The sequence below is a fragment of the Pundamilia nyererei genome, unplaced genomic scaffold (assembly GCF_000239375.1).
Source record: "Pundamilia nyererei isolate P.nyererei 1_Seehausen unplaced genomic scaffold, PunNye1.0 scaffold00046, whole genome shotgun sequence".
Classification (NCBI taxonomy): Eukaryota; Metazoa; Chordata; class Actinopteri; order Cichliformes; family Cichlidae; genus Pundamilia; species Pundamilia nyererei.
Window position 1 is genome coordinate 1,187,898 of NW_005187447.1, and position 24,789 is coordinate 1,212,686.

General features: G+C 40.7%; 1 protein-coding gene across 3 annotated transcripts in view; it reads left to right on the forward strand.

Moving 5' to 3' along the window:
- Window positions 1–326: 326 nt before the first annotated feature.
- Window positions 327–24,789, forward strand: part of usp24 (ubiquitin specific peptidase 24) — a 33,195-nt gene continuing 8,732 nt past the window's right edge. Inside the window, exons 1-53 of one of the 3 annotated variants that reach the window (XM_005732242.1) lie at window positions 327–773; window positions 3,846–4,014; window positions 4,238–4,305; window positions 4,400–4,543; window positions 4,779–4,904; window positions 5,226–5,261; window positions 5,363–5,428; window positions 6,445–6,510; window positions 7,325–7,399; window positions 7,691–7,849; window positions 7,942–8,056; window positions 8,220–8,323; window positions 8,523–8,630; window positions 8,733–8,828; window positions 8,971–9,132; window positions 10,308–10,409; window positions 12,565–12,672; window positions 12,760–12,909; window positions 14,264–14,395; window positions 14,889–15,000; window positions 15,086–15,162; window positions 15,290–15,430; window positions 15,948–16,001; window positions 16,087–16,220; window positions 16,359–16,425; window positions 16,531–16,641; window positions 16,724–16,822; window positions 16,959–17,132; window positions 17,227–17,312; window positions 17,565–17,673; window positions 17,852–18,007; window positions 18,131–18,228; window positions 18,433–18,528; window positions 18,614–18,836; window positions 18,943–19,105; window positions 19,340–19,501; window positions 19,630–19,700; window positions 19,792–19,952; window positions 20,035–20,096; window positions 20,286–20,477; window positions 20,580–20,694; window positions 20,936–21,080; window positions 21,185–21,304; window positions 21,412–21,537; window positions 21,865–21,963; window positions 22,044–22,126; window positions 22,212–22,353; window positions 22,434–22,553; window positions 22,667–22,881; window positions 23,627–23,751; window positions 23,836–23,977; window positions 24,313–24,463; window positions 24,571–24,666. In XM_005732242.1, coding sequence (XP_005732299.1) covers window positions 495–773; window positions 3,846–4,014; window positions 4,238–4,305; window positions 4,400–4,543; window positions 4,779–4,904; window positions 5,226–5,261; window positions 5,363–5,428; window positions 6,445–6,510; window positions 7,325–7,399; window positions 7,691–7,849; window positions 7,942–8,056; window positions 8,220–8,323; window positions 8,523–8,630; window positions 8,733–8,828; window positions 8,971–9,132; window positions 10,308–10,409; window positions 12,565–12,672; window positions 12,760–12,909; window positions 14,264–14,395; window positions 14,889–15,000; window positions 15,086–15,162; window positions 15,290–15,430; window positions 15,948–16,001; window positions 16,087–16,220; window positions 16,359–16,425; window positions 16,531–16,641; window positions 16,724–16,822; window positions 16,959–17,132; window positions 17,227–17,312; window positions 17,565–17,673; window positions 17,852–18,007; window positions 18,131–18,228; window positions 18,433–18,528; window positions 18,614–18,836; window positions 18,943–19,105; window positions 19,340–19,501; window positions 19,630–19,700; window positions 19,792–19,952; window positions 20,035–20,096; window positions 20,286–20,477; window positions 20,580–20,694; window positions 20,936–21,080; window positions 21,185–21,304; window positions 21,412–21,537; window positions 21,865–21,963; window positions 22,044–22,126; window positions 22,212–22,353; window positions 22,434–22,553; window positions 22,667–22,881; window positions 23,627–23,751; window positions 23,836–23,977; window positions 24,313–24,463; window positions 24,571–24,666 — 6,492 coding nt within the window. In that variant the 5' untranslated portion in view covers window positions 327–494. The remainder of the gene's footprint in view (window positions 774–3,845; window positions 4,015–4,237; window positions 4,306–4,399; window positions 4,544–4,778; window positions 4,905–5,225; window positions 5,262–5,362; window positions 5,429–6,444; window positions 6,511–7,324; window positions 7,400–7,690; window positions 7,850–7,941; window positions 8,057–8,219; window positions 8,324–8,522; window positions 8,631–8,732; window positions 8,829–8,970; window positions 9,133–10,307; window positions 10,410–12,564; window positions 12,673–12,759; window positions 12,910–14,263; window positions 14,396–14,888; window positions 15,001–15,085; window positions 15,163–15,289; window positions 15,431–15,947; window positions 16,002–16,086; window positions 16,221–16,358; window positions 16,426–16,530; window positions 16,642–16,723; window positions 16,823–16,958; window positions 17,133–17,226; window positions 17,313–17,564; window positions 17,674–17,851; window positions 18,008–18,130; window positions 18,229–18,432; window positions 18,529–18,613; window positions 18,837–18,942; window positions 19,106–19,339; window positions 19,502–19,629; window positions 19,701–19,791; window positions 19,953–20,034; window positions 20,097–20,285; window positions 20,478–20,579; window positions 20,695–20,935; window positions 21,081–21,184; window positions 21,305–21,411; window positions 21,538–21,864; window positions 21,964–22,043; window positions 22,127–22,211; window positions 22,354–22,433; window positions 22,554–22,666; window positions 22,882–23,626; window positions 23,752–23,835; window positions 23,978–24,312; window positions 24,464–24,570; window positions 24,667–24,789) is intronic. The other 2 variants (XM_005732243.1, XM_005732245.1) reach the window with 2 other exon arrangements.

Sequence of the window (24,789 nt, forward strand, 5' to 3'; positions counted from 1 at the left end):
TTTTTTTGTAAGACCAGGTGAATGTGAAAAATTATTGTTCAAAATTGGAAAGAAAAGGGTCAGGACTTCTTTAAGTAGTGTTCAAAACTGCATTGAGCCCATTTAAATGACATTTAAATGACTGATGTTGTTCATCAGTTTAATAAATGGACTGTTTATGAAATGTGAACGTTTCCAGAATGCACTTAAACTTAAGTGAAAGGAAAGGGGGACAGCTGGGATTTAAAAAAAAAAATTATTAAGCAATAGTTACATATGAAATTGGGCCTTGCGTCAAAATAAAATGATTTTCGTTTCCCTCTGCGCGCTCCCGCGAGAAGCATGCAGCGCTTGGCAGGCAGAAGTCGCCGTAACACCTGTGTCGGCGCTGTTGTGAGCGAAGCAAATCGTGACAGGCTAGTAGCAGCGGACTGTAAACATGGCGGCGTGCACAGCTACAGGGCTGTGCCGAAAACCCCGTTACTACTAGTCTGCTAGACAGAGACACCCCAAAAATGGAGACCGAAGAGGAGCAGCACATAACGACGCTCCTCTGTATGGGCTTCCCAGACCCCGACGTGATACGAAAAGCGCTCCGGCTGGCTAAGAATGACATCAACGAGGCAGTGGCGCTCTTGACGAACGAAAGCCCCGGACTCGGGTATGGATATGAACCGATGGAGAGTGGGCCTAACCCCGGCTTGGGCTCGAGTGGAGAGGGGGAAAACAGCGGGCGGACTGGCACAGGAGGGTTTGACCCTCCTCCAGCATACCACGACGTAGTGGATAGTGAGGTGAGAGAAACCTGTAGTTTTAGCAACCATGAATTGAAGCAGCGAGGGGAGGAAACCGGGCTAATTGCCGCTTGCAAGAAAGAGTGGGCTCGCCCATTTAACTGGCTAAACTTAGCATCTTCAGTGCTACATGCACCTAACGCGAACTGTCAGAGCAGGAGGTGAAATTCTGTTCGATACTAATGGAGAGGGCAAGAGAGTTGCCTGTGATTGTCAAGCTTCGTTCCTTTAAAAATTGCGCTAAAAGCCTATTTTGAACATAAAAGCTAACGCGGTTAGCTTGTAGCAGGCTAGCTAACGTTAGTTTAGAGTTAAACGCGCCAGTAAGGGGACCAAGGTTAGGAGCACAGAGGCATCACTCTGGGGGATTGCAGTTAGAGATTTCAGCTGGGACCTCTGGTAACAGGTAAACAGCTCTATCAGCCAGTCAGCCTGCAGGCAGACAGTTTGATCTCTTATGTCTGCTTTGCATGTGTTAGCTAACGTTAGCTGGATGGTTATCAGACTGCTCCGCTCCTGTAGGAATTGCAGTCCACTCGAACCGGGCTTAGAGCGGTTTCGCAATTTCATTTTTAAGCATACGTGGCCATTTTGATTATTTTTCTATTCATAATGTCAGTTGTCATCATATGAGTATCTATTTTTGTGTCATTCATTGATAATTCTTACATATTGCGTGTATGAGAAGGGTTGCAGTTGATTGAAAAATACCAGTCACTAGTTCTTTCACAGTAATTTACCTACCTACAGGTCTTAACACTTTGTCCTAATTTACGGCGTTTATGTGCTATTACAGTAAACCGCAGATGCCCATCTACATATGATTCACCTGACACCTTGAACACCTTAAACACAAACCTAACCTCAAACCCATTGCTTTTATAGATTTGCAAAAACTTAAGTGACCAGTCCTTCAATTTGTGAGGTTATTGATTCAGACTTGATAGCCACCTGTTGTGTCCCTTTGATTGTAGTGAGATGCTGTGATTGTGGGTCAATAGAATAAGTACACATAAACTGTTCCTGTTTACACCTGCTTTTTCTTCTACCCCGTTATCACGGTGGTGGTTTATTACAGGCTGTTTTAGTAAGTGTAATATAAACAATACTTGGCATTCACAGTGTGCAGAAAATAGAGCACACCCACAGGTCAATAAGAAGCCTATGTTTAAAAACATTCTAATAATGATGTTGTTACAGATTAATTTACCACCAAGTAACTCCTGTTATTTAATCCCATTTTCCCCCTGTTTGTTCATCTGCCAGAAAAAGTTAGAAGTACAATTTGAATCTTTTTCCAACCAAACATATTTGCTACTATTTACTAGTTGAGCATTTATTGTAATTGCTATGTAAATGTGTCTGTGCGTGTGTGTGTGGCGTATTTGATATACTACAGAGAAATAAATCTCACTCATTCCTACAAAAATTATAAAGTTATAGAGAATAATCCAAAGTTGGAAAGTGCTGTATTTGCCCTCTTCTCTTCCCTTGTTTCTTGTATTAATGTTCATGAAGGCTGTCATAGGTCTTTGGCCTCATGTCATGCTCCTAAATATAGCCCTGCAGTGTCCCTGACACACACAAACACGTAGCAGTTTTTGCAGAGGATCCCAGGAGGATTGCGGGTGCATAGTAACAGTGGCACTGAGTTACCTCATTGTCCAGGCCAGCCACACGCATGCAGTGCTTTTCAGCCTTTTCCCTCTAAAGCCCTTAAGTCTGGAAGCATTGAAAGTATTGGAGCCTAGTGCATGTTTCATGGTGATTTGTGGTTTTCCCTATATTGTACTTCTTTGAAACAGGGCATTGACTTGTGGTTAGGTAATTCTGCCAGTTGTGCTCTTTCATTGGGGTGTTTCCAAAGATCTGTATTAGTTTAGTCTTTCTCCAGCTTTTCTTCCTCTCATCTATCTGTCGTATTTAATTTTCTAAGAAAGGGAAGAGATGAAATATGATGCTCCTCCTTTATCCTTTATGCTTTATCTTTCCCTTTGCCTCCTCTTCTCCTCTCTGTGATTGATTAATAATATTTTCTCATATACATCAATATGCAGGACAGTCATGTACTGAATGCACTGACCACTGTTTATGTTAATATGTATATAACTATATTTAACTGTACCGTTAATTAATATTTATACTGTGCAGCTTCCACATGAGCAATGGTCTCTAATAGTTTGTTACAGTCATAATGTAGTGGAAGTTGAATCCTAGTGCGCAGTTGTAGTATAACATAATTTCCAATGTAACACAGCAGGTCAAGCTTTATTAAATGGTTCAGTTATTACTTTAACATCTGCACCTAGTTTGCGCCATCCTTAAATGTTGAATGAATTGGCTGGGCAGCACTGTTTGAGAGGAAGAGGCTGTGAAGGTTAATCATAAATATACACTTGACCTCATGAATATGTAAGCAAGTTTATGGCATAAATAATTTACTAACCCTTTAACTGTTTTTGCTTTTACCACATAGACTCCTAGGCTTCACTGCCACTGCCTTCTTCTGTCTTCTTATTCCAGCTGAGCCTTAATTCTGCTCTGTGAATCATAACTACAGATGGTATAAAACTTGACTCTAAATGAGTTGAATTTTAGCTCTCTCTTTATTACCTGCTCAGGCATGACGCCATCATACAGCTAACAAGACAGTGTCATGTCATTTGGCAGGGTATTCATTGAACTTGACTGTCTAGCTCTCACACCCTGACTTACACATCACCACTCTTTAGACTTAATTGCTGCCAAAGGACTTACTAACAAGCACCTGCCTTAATTTGTTCTGAAAGCTTCTTGGGAGGAAATAGAAAGATAAAAATATTACAGAGATGAAGGGCAGATCATAGAGGAGAGGACACACTTCCCAAATGACTGCTATCGCTCCTCTCCCAGAGAGAGGAGAAGACTCAGGCATCATCCTGTCTGACTTTATCATCGCCAGAGGCCATTTGTATTATCCTAGCATCACACAGAGGACATTTGCAGTGTCATTATAAAACAATGGGATGAGCCGTATGAAATGCAGTCACCCTCTGCTTTATGTCACAATTTTGTTGTGTTTGTGTGTTACAGAGGAGCAATGATGAGAATGGGAACTGCTCTGGGGGAAGCATGGAGTTTCCCACCACCAACCTGTATGAACTGGAAAGTCGAGTCTTTACTGACCACTGGTCCATACCTTACAAGAGAGAGGAGTCCCTGGGCAAGTGTCTCATTGCCTCCTCCTGCCTTGCTCGACATGGTAAGACTGCGTGTGTGGAGGTGATGAAAATGTTGTTTTTAAGGTCTGCAGTAAACTACATTTGCGTTATTATGTGGGTGGCGTGTTTTGTTTGGACCATCGGGTGTTTTTCACATGTTGTTATTTCGGCCACTTGTGTCGCATGACTCAATATGTAACTAATCTGACAGCCAAAAATTCTCCAAGTTTAGATGTGTGAATCCAACTTCTCCTTCCCTGTCAGGTCTTGCTGACGCTGATGAGAATTGCAAGCGCTTTATGGATCGTTGCATGCCAGAGGCCTTTAAAAAGGTAAGCAAAAGAGAAACTGAACTCAAGGTGCTTCTTTGAATATTTAGCATACCTGACTTACTTCCTTTCTACATGCCTTGTTCATTATCACCAGCTACTGACCAGCAGTGCCGTACACAAATGGGGCACAGAGATTCATGAGGGAATCTACAACATGCTCATGTTGCTGGTGGAACTGGTTGCAGAGAGGGTGAAGCAGGACCCTGTACCTGTAAACCTGATGGGAGTGTTGACCATGGTGCGTCGTCTCACTTAGTAATGTTTTCCTAAAATGATAGAAAACCTTCCTGTTACGATGCTTATGTGTCTCATTTACTGTCTTTTTTCTTTTTATAATCACCTTATTCAAAATGTTATGAACCACTGTGGTTCAGTGTCATTCCATTTATTTTGGGTTTTGTTCAGCTTTACTAAAAAAATTAAAAAATAAATAAAAATAAATATTTATGATGTGTAATTCTTCTTACACGCAGGCCCTTAATCCTGACAACGAGTACCATTTTAAGAACCGGATGAAGGCCTGTCAGAGAAATTGGGCTGAAGTTTTTGGAGACGAGGCTAACATGTTTGCCGTCTCTCCAAGCAACGCCTATCAGAAAGTAAGACTAATTTGTCTGTGAAGCATTATAAGATTATACTGTAGCATTGTAGTATTGTGCTGTATGTGTGGCAGTTAATCCAGATGCATTGGCAAGTATTTATATATGTTTACATGTTAAAGAATTTGTTTATGGTGTATAGTCATGTTCAAGGTTCAGACAGACCAATTCTTCAGTGTTGCATAACTGAGCCGCAGAGGGTCAAGAGACCATGGGTGGCTGACACACAGCAGCTGCTTGAAAACTTAATGTGTATGTCTCATGAGAATTTTCAGTGTCATTGCTGAAAGCATTTACTTAAATCATAGTGATCTGTTTCAGGAGCCCCATGGTTGGCTGGTTGATTTGGTGAATCGAGTGAGTAATAAACCACCACTTAGATATTGTCTCTATAAATATATACCAGAGTTATATCAGTTTTGCCTCATGTTTCCTTTCTCTCTGTAATTTTTGTCAAGTTTGGAGAGCTGGGAGGATTCACTGCCATCCAGACGAAACTCAACACTGAGGAAATTGAGATAGCTGTAAGAACTATTGTTTTTACGTCTTCTTATCATCTTTTTCCGGGCATTTCTTAAGACTGACAGAGTACTTTGAGACAGTCTATGCAGGCGAAAGGTCATCATGTTTGAACTCGGTGCTCTCAGCTGCACAGCGCTGAATGTCTCTCTCTCTTTCTTTCACTCTTTGTAATATTCACTTAAACACAAACACAGTCCTGCATCCTCCTACTGTGTGATGGTTGAAATGCTCTGTTGTTTTATGTGTTCTGAGGCATCCTTGTACTGATGCTTCCTTCTGGGAACCTGGCCGGAACCTCAGTAGCGCATGGCCATTAATTCAGTGCGCGTACACACACACACACACACACACACACACACACACACACACACACACACACCCTCTAACCATTAGCATATTAATAAGGCAAAGACTCATTGCACACCACAGTTGCACTCTGCAGTTGCAGTGGGAGCTCGGCAGAGTGTGTAAGCTGTTAGATCCCTAACACACTAGAGGCACATTGGATGATGGTAAAAGTGAAAGTAAAAAAAAACGAGTAGTGCTCACTTCTCTATTTACTACCAAGGGTGACACATTCATTTGTGTGCTTTGAGCAGGAAGGCATGTAGGGTGGAAGGGTAGAGTTGGAAGGTGGAGGAGATGGAGGATAGTCAAAAAACTGACAGGAACACAGGAAGCTTTCATTAGCCTCTCTTGATTTAGCAGTGAATGACAAATGACAGCTGGGCTCTGGTATTCGATACTCATCCACGCATGTGTTAACAGTCACTCCCTCTCGCTCACATGCACTCATGTGTTTAAATGCAGGTTGATCTCTACCCTACACATTTTACATCAGGAGGAGTGATGTTGTGATGCCATAAAAAGTCTTGCACACATCTGTTAGTGAGTTTTAGCAATGCTTCAGAGTCAGTGAATTATTCTTAAGACAATCAAAGCTGGTGCTGATAAATTATTTTCCTCCCTTTCCTTTCTTTCTTGACTTGTTTATACTTTTTTTCATCTGTCCATGCAGTATGTATCTGCTCTAGTCCAACCCCTCGGAGTTTGTGCTGAATACCTTAACTCCAGTCTTGTCCAGGTGAGCTACCTTATCTACTCTCCCTGACACACACACTAAATGATGCTCACTATGCATTTCTACCTTAAAACAATGTCTTAGCCCTTTAATGGCCCCTTGTGGGATAAAATGAGGACTGGCCTATGTGTGCTAAGCTGATTTCGATTAGTGTCAGACACTTGGGTTGGGATACTTATGCACAGCTCTCACATGTAGCACCCAGAAGGATATTATCAAGTTCAGACACATTCAAACTACTGTGTTTTAAGCAAGAAGCTAACTGGATCAAGGCAGCATACACTCACTGGTGGGCATTATGATTGCTGGTAAATCTAGTTTTCCTTCTATTTGCACTTCAAAGTCACAGAGACTTTGTACCAGGAAGCTGCCGGGTTAAAAACCTGCTAATGTCTAATCTGACTGTGCTGATATTTATGTTCTCACATGGATCTCTGCTGGGTGGTAGAGAAGTTCAAGGCTGCAGTGCATAATATGTGACAGGGTGTTACATACACTTTTAACATCTAATGTTAAAAATGGTCCTCTTAAAAATAGCAGTACAGGTATGTACACACATGGACACACAGTTGTAGAATTTGGCCTGTAATTGCTTTTTTCCCTCTGCCAGTAATATATATGTGTATATACATTGTTTGTCTGTGGCTCCGTAGTTTTGTTCCAGTGATAAAATCATCGCTTGTGTTTATTACATGACACTTCTACCCCATTCTGATTTATATTCTATTTTTATTTGCTGTATCCTCTTACTGTTTTGCTGCTCCAGTGGTCCATTTACCCCACAGGGATCAACACAGTTTCATATTGTTTTTCCTAGCCTATGCTGGATCCAGTCATCCACAAGATGATCACATATGTACAAAACCTGGAGGAGAAGGACCTTAAAGATAAGGTAGTGATTTATACCTCCTTATAATTTTAAGAAAAAGAGGACAGAGATGAATGTGTTCACTGCCCTCTTTGTTGTGCTACCCAGTAAATTTGAGTTCAGAATGAATATGGGACTGGTGACTTTTGTTGGCACCTGCTAGATCATATAGTATGAATAAACTGTCTTAGAAGACTATGGTAAGTGCAAACACTGCTCATCTTGAGTTCAGGAAACTAAATTAGTGTGGAAATGGTTCTTTTATTGAAACTTCACAAGAATTTTATGACTCAGTCAAATGTTATTCAACCCTAGCGTCTGGTGAGCATCCCGGACCTGCTGTCAGCCATCAAGCTATTGTGTATGAGGTTCCAGAGGGAGTTGGTTACTGTGGTAGATGATCTCCGGCTGGATACGCTTCTACGTATGCTCAAAACACCCCACTTCTCCACTAAGATGAACTCCCTCAAAGAGGTCAGCTCAAAAAGAAGATTTTAAAGTATTTCTTTCTGAGTGCTTCCATTTCTGAGCTCATGTCAGACTATTTTTGTATGCTTGTCTCTCAGGTGACAAAGTTAATAGAAGAGAGCACGGTTTCAAAGTCTGTGAAAAACGCCATTGACACAGATAAACTGCTGGACTGGCTTGTAGAGAACTCTGTCCTGTCAATAGCACTGGAAGGTAACGATGTTTGTTAAAACATAACTTTCTAGAGTTTTGATGAGTGCTTGGCAAAACACACAGACATAGTTAAACGTAGTCACCACTGACATAAATTTAAACTGAGAAATCGGGAAATTAAGATTTCAGTTTAACTTTGGCTGATTCATTCTTTTTGTTCCAGGTAACATTGATCAAGCTCAGTACTGTGAGAGGATTAAGGGAATCATTGAGCTGCTGGGGAGTAAACTGTCACTAGATGAACTCTCCAAGATCTGGAGAATACAGGTAAGAACCATTTATATCTCAACTGCATGTGTTATTACATATTTATTATTCATTCTGATCGGTTTTATCTATTTATAACTCTTAAAGAAAATCAGTAAACTGCACTGAGTGCTTTTATATGTGCATATCTGTAAGTATGTGACAAATACCTGTCAGCTCAGTGGATGTATTGATTTCTTTTTGTGTGTGACCATCTCAGGCGGGTCAATCATCAACTGTAATAGAAAATATTCATACAATAATTGCTGCTGCTGCTGTGAAGTTCAGCTTTGACCAGCTCACTCACCTCTTCGTTCTCATACAAAAGGTCAACGCTCACTCTCTGACATTTTGATAAAATAAGTTATATTTGAAGAGATTTCTACATGTGTGCGTGATATTTATGTTAACATGTTTGCATGATATTTAGAGCTGGGAAGTTGAGAGTGACCGTGTAAGGCAAAAGCTGCTCAGCCTGATCGGGAGGATAGGCAGAGAAGCTCGCTCTGAAACCACAACAGGAAAGGTATGCTGTGTAAATGTCTTTTTGTCAAAGGTAGGCTCATTCAAAAGTAATTGGAGAAAAAACAGGTAAAGATATTGTGAAAGGTTTTGATATAAGGATGTTCCCTTGAGTCAACCTTGTCCTTGTGTGTGTATCTGTCCAGGTGCTGGAGGTGCTGTGGGAACTGGCTCACCTCCCCACCTTGCCTACCAGTCTAGTTCAGCAGGCACTGGAGGAGCACCTGGGGATTCTGAGCGATGCCTACGCTGTTAAGGAGTTGGTGAAACGCAGTTACATTATTAAATGCATTGAAGACATTAAGAAGGTGAGACAGACAAAGTATAGTATTGTCTTTGTTTACTTGGGCTCTTGTTGGGGTTTAGCATTTCACTGAGCCGGTGCTTTAAAGGTGTTGTTTATTTTGTACACACACAAAGAAAAAACTGGGAGCATTTGTCACGAATCTTAAAACTGCAGCTCAGCAGTTTTAATGAAACACTAGACAGATCTACTAGATATCTAGGTCTTTTTCTGCCTTCAGTAACAGTTTTACTGCATGTTAGCATTCCCTTATAAGTTTGTCAAACTCTTGCAATACAGTGTACCCCACTGTAATGACGGGAGTCTTTCTTTTTAAACAAGTACCCATCTATCTAGAATAATTTATTTTTTAAACTTTTTTTATTAGTTTTTATTTTTGTCATTGTCTGCATCTGTAGCACCCTCTGTGGGTATCTGTAAATGCAGGTTTTATAATTAGTTGATTTGCTGATACAGTCAGTTAATGACTATATTGTGAAACAGTGGTGTGACTGAACTGTTAAGTAAACTACTCTCAAAGCGTGGAAAATGTGGTAGATAACATTATAAACTGCAAGTATGTGAGGAATTTATGCTTCATCTTGCCTTTTCTAAATGTGTACTTTATATGTCATTAATAACTGTGTCAGTAAATTGGTACTGCACATCCTGGCTGTCCAACATGACAAACTGGTTCACCCTAGAGAGGACACACGCAGATGCTCATACTAAACATGGCATATGTTCAATAGTCCTGGTGAGCCTCAGGATTCTGTCTTAAATGCTCAGTTTCTGATATTTTTATTCTACTTTTAAATCTTTGTGATGTATTTAATATGGTCTTCTCAGCAGCTTCACCCACCTGCTATTCAGATCTTTTTCCTTCTTGTTTGTCTGTTTATTCTTTTGTTAATTTCGTATGACAGTTAATAAGAAGAAAATAGGCTTTAAGGGAGGGGGAAGGGAACTAAAACTGACAGTGGACAAACTGAGCCACAGTACAAGAAATGGAAATTGGCATGATATATCAGTTGCATGTATGCTTTTCCTATTTTGAAATTATATACAATAACCATATTTTAAAATGACTGCTGGACTGACTGTTGCCACACATGGAAGAAAATATGTGTGTCATCCTTGGAAATCCTGCTTGTTATTTGTGTACAAATATCCCACTTCAAATGATATGTATGTCTCTAGAACTTCACTCAGGAAGACAGTAAAGGCAACGAGACTCATAGCTCATTTCATATTGGCACTTGGGGCAAGAAGAAATCTAACTCACTGGCCAAATTAAAAGAGGTATCCATTATGATTTATATTTCCACTGACTGGTGTGTATCCAATCTTGCTGCTTCAGTCCTGGCATCCAATCGTGGAGGAGGGGGTTTGACCACAAAGGGGTTTCGTTGGTCTCAGGTTGATAATTTCACAGATGATTGCAACATGAGGTTGTTTGACCAGGTGTATGTTAATCTTCTGCTTGCCTCACTAAGAGGGCTTTGGCACTCGCTAATGATTACACAGTGGTGTTGGTCTTGTCTTGGGTGAACGCTTGTGGAAATAAATGAGTGATTTATCTGCTGGATGACTGGTTAGCTTTGGTGGAAATTTTTTACTCATGCGAGGACTCTAATCAGAACCATGGATACCCAAGTGAGGCTTTTGTTTGATATTTGGCCTTTCACATTAACCCTCATCCTACCAGCATATTTGACATACATAGACCTGGGATCCTTGGGGGCAGCAAGGATCATTAATTGCTATTGTGACTACCAGTCACAATAGCAAGATTATAATACTAGCAATTTTTTCTGCTCAAAGCATTATTAGTTATGTCCTATGTCATCTAAAAAGTAGATCATTATTAGATTTTTGTAAAATTTGCATTTTATCGCCCAATCCACACTAAATACTCAAAAGCTTAATTGGTTCTGATATTCCTTAGTTTTAAGTAATTTTAAGTAAACATCAATTGTATTGTAGTTATATGACGAAAGCAGCTGGATCTATTTTGATCCCAATATAAAATAATTGAAATAATTTCTCCAATGCATTCTGGGTCTTCCCCAAAGTCTCCATTACGTGCTCAAAACACATCGCCTAGGAGAGGGTTCTACTCGTACCTTTTCTCAATGACCAAGTTCCTTGTTCTGTTTCTGAGGCTGAGTACGAATCCTCTTCAGAAGAAACTGATTTCCACTGCTTGCATCTGTGATCTTATTCTTTCATTTACCGTACTACCCAGAGCTTGTGAACATAGCTGTACTTTTGCTTTCACTCTCAGCTCTCTTTTCACCACAACAGATCGGCATAGCATCCACTTCACTGCCAAGACCCCACCAATATGTCTGCCAATCTCCTTTTCCAGTCTCCTCTCTCTTGTGAACAAACCCCAAGATATTGAAAGTCCTCCACTTGGGGCAGCAGTTTGTGCCCAAGAAGGAGTCGGCGTCCCAACTAATTCACACTCTGCATCAGATTTGATGCATAAATATGAACAGAACTGGTAACAAAGAGCAGCTCTGGAAGGGATCAGCACCCAATGAGAGAGACTGACTTATTGCTGGCAACACAAAACCTAAAGCTAAACCCTTACTACAGGCAGTTATAGCATACAGTTTGCGTCATCATCAGCGCGTGCTGGCATGTAAAAGGAGGAACAAAAAGTTGCTAGCTTCCTGTCTGTGTTTCGGGAGCAAAGTAACACCTTTTTCAAGTAGATTCTTCCAGCACAGTGCTGGACAGGCACATCAGCAGTAGAGGTTTCTTAACTCCCAGCAGACTCATTCCTGCTCAAATCAACTGGTGTTTGCAATATAGCAGTAACATGACCAGAGCATTCCCCAGCTGTTTCAAGCAGATTTGGCGATGTTGCTAACGTTCTGAAAACTTTCAGTGTGGGAAGTTTCCCCATACAGACAATGAATGCAGCAATGCCATTCTTGTTCTTTAAAATGACTAACAGAGTTCCACTTGGTGTGGCTAGGTAAATTAATTTAGGACCCATGGCAACCATTACCTGAGATAAGTAGTTCCTGCATAGGTGCAAATGGGTACTTTTGACTGAAATCCCTCATGACTCCAAAATATTTGTATTTTTTAAAAAGTGTTCATCAAAGCAGAGACAGGAAACAGATTTTAAATCATTATCAACGTCATTTAAAAAAACAAAAAGCAAACCTGAAACACTAGGATGAGGGTTAAAAGTGGCAGATTTGATCTTCCGTGGTTTAAATCTCTGGCTCTGATTTTCCTTTTTCCCTTCTTGTTTTAACAACGCCCTTAATTACAAAAATAGTAAGTCTACGATGACAAAACAGTTACATAAAATTAAAAGTGATTCATAAAGATCATCGCTGACCTCTATTTTTGTAACAAGCGTCTGTGTTTGCTTTGTGATTTAGTAAATATCATCATCTGATATGCACGCATGTGTATCTATTTATCTCAACAGGCTTCACAGCAGAGCAGTCCACAGGCGGTCTGGGTTGTTCCTGCTCTCCGTCAGCTGCATGAGATAACCCGTTCATTCATCAAGCAGACATACCAGAAACAAGACAAGGTGACACATAAAAACATATATAAATGCACACCTGAATAATCTGCTCTACGTTGTGTTTAAGTTAACATTCCCTCTGTCTCCCAACAGAGCATCATCCAAGACTTGAAGAAGAATTTTGAGATTGTCAAACTAATCACAGGATCCCTTGTATGCTGCCATCGACTTGCCGTGACAGCTGCTGGTAACAGCGGCCTCTCAGGCTCAACCCTGGTAGATGGACGATACACCTACCAGGAGGTATGTCTGTCTTTTTAATTTAAAGGTGACCTATAATGCTCATTTCCAACCCTATAGAATCCATGGACTCGCTACTAGATTAGCAATGCATGACTCATATTTCAAAATAATCCTCATTCATTTCACACTGGGTCATGCTAATTCAACCATTGTCTAAAACAGGCTGTTTTAGCTCCCTCACAAACAAAAGATTTAAACAGCATGTGGGAACAGTTTACATTCTCACAGCTAGAGCTGTGTGCGTGAGATGGCCATATTAGGGATATTCGCTCTCACTGACATCAAAAAGTGATGTCAGTGAGACATCCCTGGGAGCTTTTCTTGATCAAACCCAGAGTTCCTCTCTGATATCTCCCATCCTGCTGGGCTTGAAGCTGCTCTCTTTTATCACAGTGATTCACAGAAATTTGAATATTTACAAACCTCAAAATCCAGGTTAGATACTCCAACTTTTTTAACCCAGGACGTTTTTCGTGATCAAACTGTTATCATTGTAAAAACAAACACAGCAATGTGGTTTCATCCTCAGATCAGTTTAATGTATAATAAGAACATTTGCCTGCCTTATAACAGTGTGCCTCTTTGAATATAAAGGCAAATGTCAGGCTGCAGTAACTTAACATTTACTGTTTAAATAAAGAAAATCTATATACAGCGAACATAAGAGACTGATCAGTAAACAGTCATTTATCATCCTGTGATCCACCACAGTAATGAACACTCAGGTTACTGTTAGCTTCATGCAGCTAAATGTGTGAATATTTATTACTGAGGATGATTTTGGTGGTGCTGAAATGACATTGTTGAATATAGGCTGCGCAAGAGTTAAGCTAAAATATTTACACACTTTGATACCCAGATATTAAATGCTGCTGAGTAAGATTTGTAAATGTATGATAGATAAAGGAAAAAGATTTTTAAAAACAAGATAAAAACCTCAACATCTTTTCTACTGCTAATGACCAAAACCATTATTAAGGGTTTTGACTAGTGACTATAGCTTCATAAGTAAAATATCTGCTGGATGCATATTTTCCATAGTTCCTGTCTCCTCCGTTTGCCCCCCCCTCCCCCCCTCCCCCAGGTTACAACTGAATAAATGTATTTAAAAATAAAATAAAATGTGTAAATGACCTGAGTACACTGACTAAAACGTAATAGCCTTCTGCTCCTCCTGGGAGCTGTATTGCTGGATATTTTGATTAATTGCATAATTAGAGATTAATGTGGGTAATATGCAAGTTTCCCTTAGCTGGCATGAGGTTTACACTGGAAGTAATCAGCCCTGAAGAACATAATGTTACATATTGATAGTGTTACAAGATAACACATTTCTCTTTCAATATGTCTTTAGTATCTGGACAGCCACCTGCGCTTCCTGGCCTTCTTTCTCCAGGAAGCTAGCCTCTACCTGGTCTGGAACAGAGCCAAGGAGCTGTGGGAGTGCCTGGTGTCAGGGCCGGATGTTTGTGAACTTGACCGTGAGGTATGAAAACAGTCATTGCAAATGAAACCTTGCCTTTGGCCATTTGTTTATCATTGCAGCCTCCTCTCTCTGGATAACTGATCTGGAGGAATGCACAAACTTTACCTCTTCCTTTTAAAGCACAATACAAGGAATGGTCATACAAGTTTTAAATACAGAGCAAGCAGGCAAGAAAGTGACATCCATTCTGTTTAGGTTTCTCAATGTATCATCCAGTAAAGTTTAGCTTTATCAAGTGCTTCTTTGTATGAGAACAAAAAAACAACAAAAGGACAGAAAGAACTGGAGGCAGGTTTCTGCCCTTTCCAATAGTATGAGATCATTCTGGGCACAAGTGGTTAGAATCAAATGTTTAACTACCTCCAGCCTTTAACAGATCATTCATTTAGTCTTTGTGTTAGGCTCAGTTTGGTAGAACTCAAGCCAGTCCATCTCATTTGTCTCTAAAATTCACTGTAACTGAGATTAACACAGTGTGTTTCTGTGTGTGCAGATGTGTTTTGAGTGGTTCACAAAAGGGCAACATGACCTTGAGAGTGATGTTCAGCAGCAACTCTTCAAGGAGAAGATCTTAAAACTGGAACCCTATGAAATCACCATGAATGGTGAGAGATACTCTATGGTGATACATTATTGACCCACAGCAGTGGATTATAAATATGTATTTAACATGTTTTGTATGTGTTTCAGGTTTTAATCTTTTTAAGACCTTCTTTGAGAATGTCAACCTTTGTGATCATCGACTAAAACGCCAAGGAACTCAGCTGGTCAGCTTTCATTTTCTCTCTTTTGATCCTTAGTACACTGTGAACCATTCAGCGTGCAAAGGAAAAGAATACTGAAATACATCTTGGTTGACATTTAGATTTAAAGTATTATGTGCTTTGATTTCAGTGTGTGGAGCGCATTGACTTGGCAGGGATGGACTTTATCTGGCGCATCGCCATGGAGACCCCTGATGAAGAAATAGCCAATGAAGCAATCCAACTGATTATTACATATAGCTACACCAACCTCAATCCCAAGATGAAGAAGGTTTGAGTATATTTTTGCATTTATTGCTCTGGCCTCTTAATTTTAGCACTGCTTCTAAAGAGAGTGGAAGTGTCATTTAACAGGACAGTTCACATTAAAATCAGCAGCAATGTCTCTTTACATGATCCCAAAAAAAGTCATTACCTTTATTGTGAGCAGTTTGGTGTTGGAATTAATTCCTTTCTAATGAACCTATTACTTTGAATCCCCAAAAGGATGTGCTCTCTGGTTCCTTTATATTCTAGACAAGACAGTCATCTCTTTTCCCTCTATCCAAAACTGGGAAACTCAAAGCAGAACAATTTAGGTGGATAAGTTACACGGACCAGAGGGAATATGCATATTTTATCCTGGGAAGAATTTTCCTTTTAAGATGCTGCAGACTGCCTATTGTTTTCACTCCTCACTTTGATGAGAAATGATCAGAAGTATTCCAATAATAAAAATTGAATTACTGCTTTGTGGCTGTTTTTGAAACAAAGAAATCACACGCAGAAATAAATCTTCCTCCTCACAGGATTCTGTGTCTTTGCACAAGAAGTTCATTGCTGATTGCTACAAACGACTAGAGGTAAGCTGTTGAATATGTTACTAGCATGATTGTGCCATTTCACAGAAAGTGGGATCCAGCAGCACATTTCTTGTTCTTCTTTTAGGCAGCCAGTTCGGCACTGGGTGGGCCTACTTTGACACATGCTGTTACTAAAGCAACCAAGATGCTGACAGCCACGGCCATGCCGACTGTGGCCACATCTGTACAATCACCATCCAGGTACAGAGGGGGGTTTGGGTAAGAACATAGTTACTAAACCTATTAAAATACATTTGTGTTTATATAATTTATCTTGCATGTTAGTGATGGATAAAATGTTTTGAGTATAAATATGCTTGTTATTGTTGAGACGCTTCTGTGAATTTCCACTTCCAGATCCACTAAGCTGGTGATAATTGAAAGACTGCTGCTGTTGGCTGAGCGCTATGTCATCACTATAGAGGTAAGCTGTGCACTCTGTCTCCAAGGTTTCATTACACGTGTAAATAAAAATGATTATGCTATAATGGGTTTTTTTAACCTCATGTTTTTGTGTATTTCTGAGTAGGATATGTACTCAGTTCCTCGCACTATTCTACCTCACGGGGCCTCTTTCAATGGACACCCTGTCACTCTTCACATCACCTACGAGTCAACCAAAGACACTTTTACCTTAGAGGTATTATAAACTTCTGCCCTTTTGTGCACAGTTCAGGTCTTCAGAGGAAATGGCTAATTTTACTCGTCTGTCTGTTGTACAGACTCACAGTAATGAAACAGTAGGAAGTATCCGGTGGAAGATATCTGAGCACTTGAGCTGTCCGGTGGATAATGTCCAAATCTTTGCCAATGATAGTGTGGTAAGTGTTGATGATTCAGTGCAGTGCCTGTCTGGGGAAGGTCGTCCACTATCCTGTTGTGTGTCCTTGAACAAAATTAATTTTGTTTTTTTTCTCTCTCACATTGTCCTTTTACTGCACCTCCAACGTGTATTAGTTGACCATGAATCGAGACCACAAGCTGCTGTCTCAGCTTGGCTTTAGCGATGAGCAGAGCTTAACTGTGAAGAGCTCAGGCACTGGCACTCCCTCTGGCAGCTCAGAGTCCTCAGCCTCTGCCTCCAGCAGTTCCAGCTCTGCTGTCTTCAACTCTGCTTATGCCCTAGAGCAGGTACCATCATAGACATGGTTAGAACTGCAAATTGTGCATCCATTAAACTTTCCGCTGGTTCTAATGCAAAGTGCGTACATTTCTGTGTCTCTAGGAGAAGTCTCTGCCTGGAGTTGTGATGGCTTTGGTCTGTAATGTGTTTGAGATGCTTTACCAGCTAGCAAACCTTGATGAGTCCAGGTAAGGTAATATTTCTTCCATTTGACAACAGAAAACGCTATTTAGCTATTTACATCACCTCATTTTGAAGCAGTTTGTGTAGATACAAAAATGCATAAAAACATAGACAGAGACTCTTGCATGCATGTTTAGCTGGGTAAAAAGTGATTGGTAATTAATATTTAAGTCACTACTATTTCATAATTCATGTATTAAGACCAAAGGCAGTTAATAACCCTTTTTATGTATTTGGACATTTCTTGTACTTTCCAGGATCACTCTGCGTGTGAGGAAGTTGCTGCTGCTGATTCCAACAGATCCTGAAGTACAGGATGCACTTGACAACTTTGTTCCCAAAGAATCCAGCGTCTGGAGCCATCAGGTTACTTGAACTCTTTTCTTATTAACAGTGCTTAATGCAGAACGATAAACCTCTGAAATATTTAATTTTCTGCTTTTGGAGGAGGGTTTATTAAACAAATTTCTCTTGTGTGCATTTCTTTGCCTTATCCGTTGTCTGGGGGAGTTATTTTCTATCTTTCGTGTATTTTTTTCTCTAGAAAACGCTCTTCACCCTCGGCCAGGGTGCAGGCTCTCGTTCTCCTTCTATGTCCTCCAAGCAGCAACATCAGCCCAGCGCTGCTTCCATCTTGGAGTCCCTTTTTAGATCTTCAGCCCCTGGCATGTCCACATTCAGAGTGCTATACAACCTTGAGGTATATTTAAACGTAAAACCCCAAATACGTATATAAATGCAAAATTCCCTATTTTAAAGTTGATTAAGCTGCATGACATCAGTTTTTATCTCTTTTCCTTTTTCTCTCCTATGTCTTTGTTAGGTGTTGAGTTCAAAACTCATGCCCACATCTGATGATGAGATGGCCAAAACAAGCAGCAAATCCTTCTGTGAGAATTTCCTGAAAGCAGGAGGCCTCAGGTAGCACCACAAACAACAGACCTTTAAAACAAATGCTGTTCTTTGTTTGCTTTGAGCCACTGTAGGAGGTGTCAGCATAGTTGTCAAGCTACATTATACACCAGTGCATATATTCCACATGGCATATGCTTCTATCCAAAATGCCTCATGGCATCTTTTTATTTTTAGTCTTGAGTATTGTGTTTCTGTTTGTCACCTCTGCAGTCTGGTGGTAAATGTTATGCAGAGAGACTCCATCCCATCAGAAGTGGACTATGAGACCAGACAAGGGGTCTACTCAATCTGTCTTCAGTTGGCCAGGTGCAATACATGTCACAAACATACAAGGTTTATATAATCATCACATACTATGCCAAACTTCTAACTGAATAGGCTTTGTTTGCAGGTTCCTTCTGGTTGGTCAAAGCATGCCTGCTGTACTGGATGATGATGTCATCAGGGATGGCGATGCGCTATCATCTCGGCCGTTCCGTAATGCTGGGCGAGCAGGGCGACAGCTCTCTCTATGTGGCACTCCAGAGAAGTCCTCCTACAGACAGATGTCTTTGTCTGAGCGATCATCCATAAGAGTTGAAGAAATCATACCTGCTGCACGTGTCGCTATTCAGGTATGGTAGAAATAATTTCAATTTTGAGGTTATTTCTAGGATAAATTTGGTGTCCAGTAAATGTAAAGTACTCCAGATGCTCTATCTGCTGCTGTTTCTTTTATAGACCATGGAAGTGGGGGACTTCACTTCCACAGTGGCCTGTTTTATGCGTCTGACCTGGGCGGCTGCAGCAGGTCGATTAGATCTGGTCGGTAGCCCACAGCCAATCAGAGAGACGCATGGCTCTCTTCTGCCCCAGGGAGTACGCACTAGAGTCAGCAGCACTGGTGAGACAAAGAAAAAACAATCATTACACATTTTGTCTGTTTGTCTCTGTAAGTCTACCAAGTAGATAACTTATGGTGTTAGCTACATGTTTTTCAGTCAGTGGATGTGGCTTGTACAACTTCATTTTTAATTTAGGACTAATGCTGACTGTTGGTTATTAATAGGTCACGCTCAAAATATTTTACTGAAACTAAACCTAAAGAATTGAAAGTAAATGTATTTGTGTTTTGCAGGGAGTAACTGCAGCTCCAGTAGCGAGGGCGAGACCACACCAACAGCATTGCATGCAGGGATATGTGTCAGACAGCAGAGTGTCTCCATCAAAGATGCCATCATCGCTCGCGAGGCTTTGTCTCTGCTGGTTACCTGTTTGCAGTTACGCTGTCAGCAGCTGTGTAAGACTCCTGCAGGCGTACAGACAACACTTACAAGATCACAGTCTCACTTTTACTGTGTATTGTAATGAGATATTCTGTACTGTGTCCAACAGGCTCTAAATCTTGTGTTTGGTTTCTTTCTCCAGCTTCTTTTTACAACCTGCCCTCTGTCAATGATTTTATTATTGATATTCTGCTCGGATCTCCCAGCGGAGAGGTAAATGACACACTCGGCAAACAACAGAAGAAATGTATTTCAAACATTATATTATATTTACTTATCTTTCCTATGTTTCTTCTTCTCTCAGATCCGCCGTGTGGCTTGTGATCAACTGTACACTTTGAGCCAAACTGACACATCAGCCTTCCCTGAAGTCCAAAAACCTAACTTATTCCTCCTTTCAGTTATCCTGACTGCTCAGCTCCCGTTATGGAGCCCCACATCTGTCATGAGAGGGGTCAACCAAAGGTATCTAATCAATAAAGCACAAGGTGCAAAATCCCTAAAACATATGCAGACATCATGAGTTAGTGTTGGTTTTTGTTTTCAGATTGCTGTCCCAGTGCACTGAATACTTTGATCTAAGATGCCAGCTTTTGGACGACCTAACTAGTAAGCCACAGTTACACATTCCTAAATATGAAGTTTTGTCCCTGATTGAGGCTCTGTTGTAATGCAGACCTTACAGACTGCTTTTTCACCAACTAAAGGCCAGTGAATCACACATTTGCTTTCTGCTGCTTTCTTTTTCTATCCCTCCTTTCCTTCCTCCCGCTTCGCTGCATGCCTCACCTCCTCAAGCGTCAGAGATGGAGGTGTTAAAAGTGAGCGCAGCCACCATGCTGGAGGACGAGATCTCTTGGCTTGACAATTTTGAGCCTAGCTGGAGCTCTGAGATGGAGACCAGCGAGGCAGATAACATCCTCCTAGCAGGGCACCTCAGACTTATCAAGACCTTGTTGTCTCTCTGTGGCAATGAGAAAGAACATCTTGGTGAACAAACACTGAGTATACATGCATATCCACACCTATCCAATGTATATTCTATTTTATTTAGGACACAGCTGTTATGTAATGTTGTAACTTTTTGTCCAGGTCCATCTCTCATCCAGCAGTTGCTCGATGACTTCCTGTTTCGAGCCTCACGCATCATTATCAACAGCTCCAACCCTACAACTTCCCCGGCCCCCAGCCATGATTTCCACCCAAAGTATGTATTCCTTTCCTTCCAATTAGTTTCATTTTTTCTCTGTTCTAATCCAACTTTTCATTTTTTAAGATGTGATTTTGAGAATCATTTTGTGATTTCATATAAAAGGGATCTGCTTTTTTGTTTGTTTGTTTGTTTGTTTTTTTGAGTAATGGGTAAATCCCTCCATTTTGCAAACAACATTGTGTGTTTTGTAGTATTCCTGATAGCAGTATTTAATCATTTCTCTGTGTGTGATTAGGTGCAGCACAGCCAGCAGCAGATTGGCAGCCTATGAGGTGCTGGTAATGCTGGCAGACAGCTCTCTTTCAAACCTACAGCTCATCACCAGAGAGCTGCTGTCCATGCACCACCAGTCAGATCCTTCGCTCTGCAAGGAGTTTGATGTAAGACACCGGTTAAAATAGAATTAATTGTAATCATGTTTGGTGTTGCATGTAGTCTGACAGTGCTTTTGGTGTGAAAGTAACTCTTTCTCCCTTTCCATTAGTATCTACCCCCTGTAGAGAGCCGTTCAGTCTCAGGTTTTGTTGGGTTGAAGAACGGTGGAGCCACTTGTTATATGAATGCTGTGTTCCAGCAGCTTTACATGCAGCCCGGCCTCCCAGAGGTACACTTTCAATGAACTGTTTACTTAATTTTTTTTCCCATACATTATGTGATACTTAGCAGTAACACCAGTATCTGTGACTACAATACCATGTTTTTTTGTTTTAGGCTTTCCTGTCCATTGAAGATGACACAGACCAGCCTGAAGAGAGTGTTTTCTATCAGGTCCAGTCTCTATTTGGCCATCTGATGGAGAGCAAACTCCAGTATTATGTACCTGAGAACTTCTGGAAGGTAAAAGTCTGTTCACTGTTAAATCATTTAGAAACCAGAGACAAAGTTCTATTTTTAATTTGCAAGAGGTTCTGCACAATCTTGGAGTTCATCGCTGTTTCTTGTATTGTTTTTTAACAAGGAAAAATAAGGGGGGGTTTTTAATAAGTCCTAATGATGGACCATGTTGTGCTGTCTGTAATCATTATGTCTATAAAGTCTGTGTAACACATATAGAGTTTGTTATCTTGGATAGTGACACAACTGAGTGTCATTAACTAAAGTGACAAAACTCAGTTTATCAATAGATATGTAACTGTATAAACATGCATAATATTTCTGTTGCAGATCTTCAAGATGTGGAACAAAGAGCTATATGTAAGAGAACAGCAGGATGCCTATGAGTTTTTCACTAGCCTGGTGGATCAGCTTGACGAACATCTCAAGGTATAACTCACACACTAAAGAAACACTGTCGTCACTTGATTAGAAACTTTAATTTGTCAATGACAAACTTTTTCCACCAGAAAATGGGTCGAGAGCAGATCTTCAAAAACACATTCCAGGGAATTTTCTCTGACCAGAAGATCTGTAAAGACTGTCCTCACCGGTGAGCCACAGGTTTTTACTGTGTAGAATTTACCAAATCTTTTTCTTTACGCATGAAATTTGACTCACAAACATCCTTTGCACAGATATGAGCGTGAGGAAACATTCATGGCACTGAACCTTGGAGTGACCTCTTGTCAGAGTTTAGAGATCTCATTAGACCAGTTTGTCCGAGGAGAGGTGCTAGAGGGCAGCAATGCCTACTACTGTGAGAAATGCAAAGAGAAGGTCTGTACACTCCCCTTCATGCTTTTATACAGCACTGACATCATATGTGCTTATAAGTGTTAGTGTGTGTGTTTGTACAGAGGACCACAGTGAAGAGGACATGTATCAAATCCCTGCCCAGTGTTCTCTGTATTCACCTTATGCGCTTTGGCTTCGACTGGGAAAGCGGACGGTCTATCAAATATGATGAGCAGATTAGGGTATGAAGATCAGACACTTGTACCTAATAAATCACATTTCCTAATATTGTTACAGCCTCCTTAACTTTAATGTAAATGTGATTGGGATTAAGGTTGTTTCCATTGTTTCACAGTTCCCCTGGGTGCTGAACATGGAGCCCTACACTGTATCTGGAATGGCTCGTCAAGACTGCAGCGGAGAGGGAGGCGAGGGGAGAGGCGACGGGACCTCAGGAGGGTCACCCAGGAAAAAAGTCACAATTTCTGAGAACTATGAGCTTGTGGGAGTTGTTGTCCACAGTGGTCAGGCGCATGCTGGCCACTACTACTCTTTTATTAAAGATAGACGGTAAGAGACACTGTAGTCAGTCTTACCTCATTTCACAGGAATCGTTTTCTAATGGCAGAGCTATGTGCTTTTCCTAATTGTATTTTTCCTTCTCTTTGCTACTTTACATAAGGAGTACCTAACCAGCAATTGGTGGAATACATTAATTGGTTGCTTTAGTTTTCCAGGCAGAATTTAGAAGACCTCCTTGGGTCTTGCATATGAATGCAGTATCAGATTTTGTATGGGCTCCTGGATTAGTTTGTAAGCATTTCCAGATGTCTGGCTCTGGAAGGCAGTCGTGCTTACTGGAGAAGTGGAATGTAAAGAGCCCACAGAAGCTTGTATTTGGCACCCTGCTCTCACTCATTTTTTTGTTCCTTTCCATGCTTAAGAAATTCTGTTCTCAGGATGATGCTTACTTTGCAGGAAAACAGACACATTCTGAAGCTGCTTCTTAGTCACTTATTGTTTATGTCAGGTAGGGATCTGTGTGGGTTTAAAGCCAAGAACAGTGACATAAAAACTTAGCAGATGAGCTGGATAGATGCAAGCGAATACTGTGATCGGCCAGTAGGTTAATCTGGTGTGCTGTCTATATAGTGCTGGGCACATACATGAGTGAAGATCCTGTTTTTTTGCTTGTAAGCTTTTTTAGTTTTTGCATTAGGTTATTATTTAAACTTCATAGAGTTCCCAGTATGTCTCTCTTTCTCCTTTATCTTCTCAAAATCCTTTTTTGTCATCCATCTTTGTTTACTAATAGCGGTGGTGCACGTGGTCGGTGGTACAAGTTCAATGACAACGTGGTAGAAGAGTTCGATATGAATGACGAAACTTTGGAGTATGAGTGCTTCGGTGGGGAGTATCGTCCCAAGGTTTATGACCAGTGTAAGTTGCTGACATTACTTTACTTTATGTGGATTAGCAGTACACACAAGTACAAAATCTTAAATAACTTTGATGTATGCTCAGCCAACCCTTACCCTGACGTGCGGAGGAGATACTGGAATGCCTACATGCTGTTTTATCAGAAGATCAGTGACCAGAATTCGCCTGTTCTGCCCAAAAAGAGCAGAGTCAGCATCATGAGACAGGAAGCTGAGGACCTTTCACTGTGAGTCAAATTTCCATATGTACCACAGTCACCTTGTAAACATTCTCATTGGACTGTTGAAAATGCATCTGTCATCTTTTCATACATCCATGTGCAACAGTCAGCAAAATGTCACCGCAGGCAGTAGGTGATAGATTTGATGCTGACAGTTAAAGACTTATTTACAAAGACTTCATTATATATGCATTATACAGAAACTTTAATGAACCATCACGGATGTTAATCACATGATGCGAGTCATATTTGTATATGAACACTGTCAGAAGAACAGCAGTTAGGAACGGCTCCAGTGCATTAACTATTATGAACCATCTATGTTGTCTCTTTATTCCCAGGTCTGCTCCATCTTCTCCTGATGTTTCCCCACAGTCCTCTCCACGCCCCCCAAGAGCCAACAATGACCGTCTCACTCTCCTCACCCGTCTGGTCCGCAAGGGAGAGAAGAAGGGCCTGTTTGTAGAGAAAATGCCCGTCAGCATCTATCAGGTAAAGCAAAATCTGCCTTTACATGAGCTAAACACGAGTTATATTAGAGAGAGAATTGCTTTAAATATTCATAGTTGTCTCACCGCTTTGTTTGTGTGTTTGTGCAGATTGTGAGAGATGAGAATCTGAAGTTCATGAGAAACAGAGATGTCTACAACAGCGACTACTTCAACTTCACCCTTTCCCTGGCTTCAGTCAATGCAGTATGTTTCTCTGTTGGCTTGTCTAATTATACATAAACACAGACTGAAAATACACAACACTTTAAGCTTCATGTATTTGACGATTGTAATCAAAAGACATAAAACAAGTTAGAAAAAAGTTTT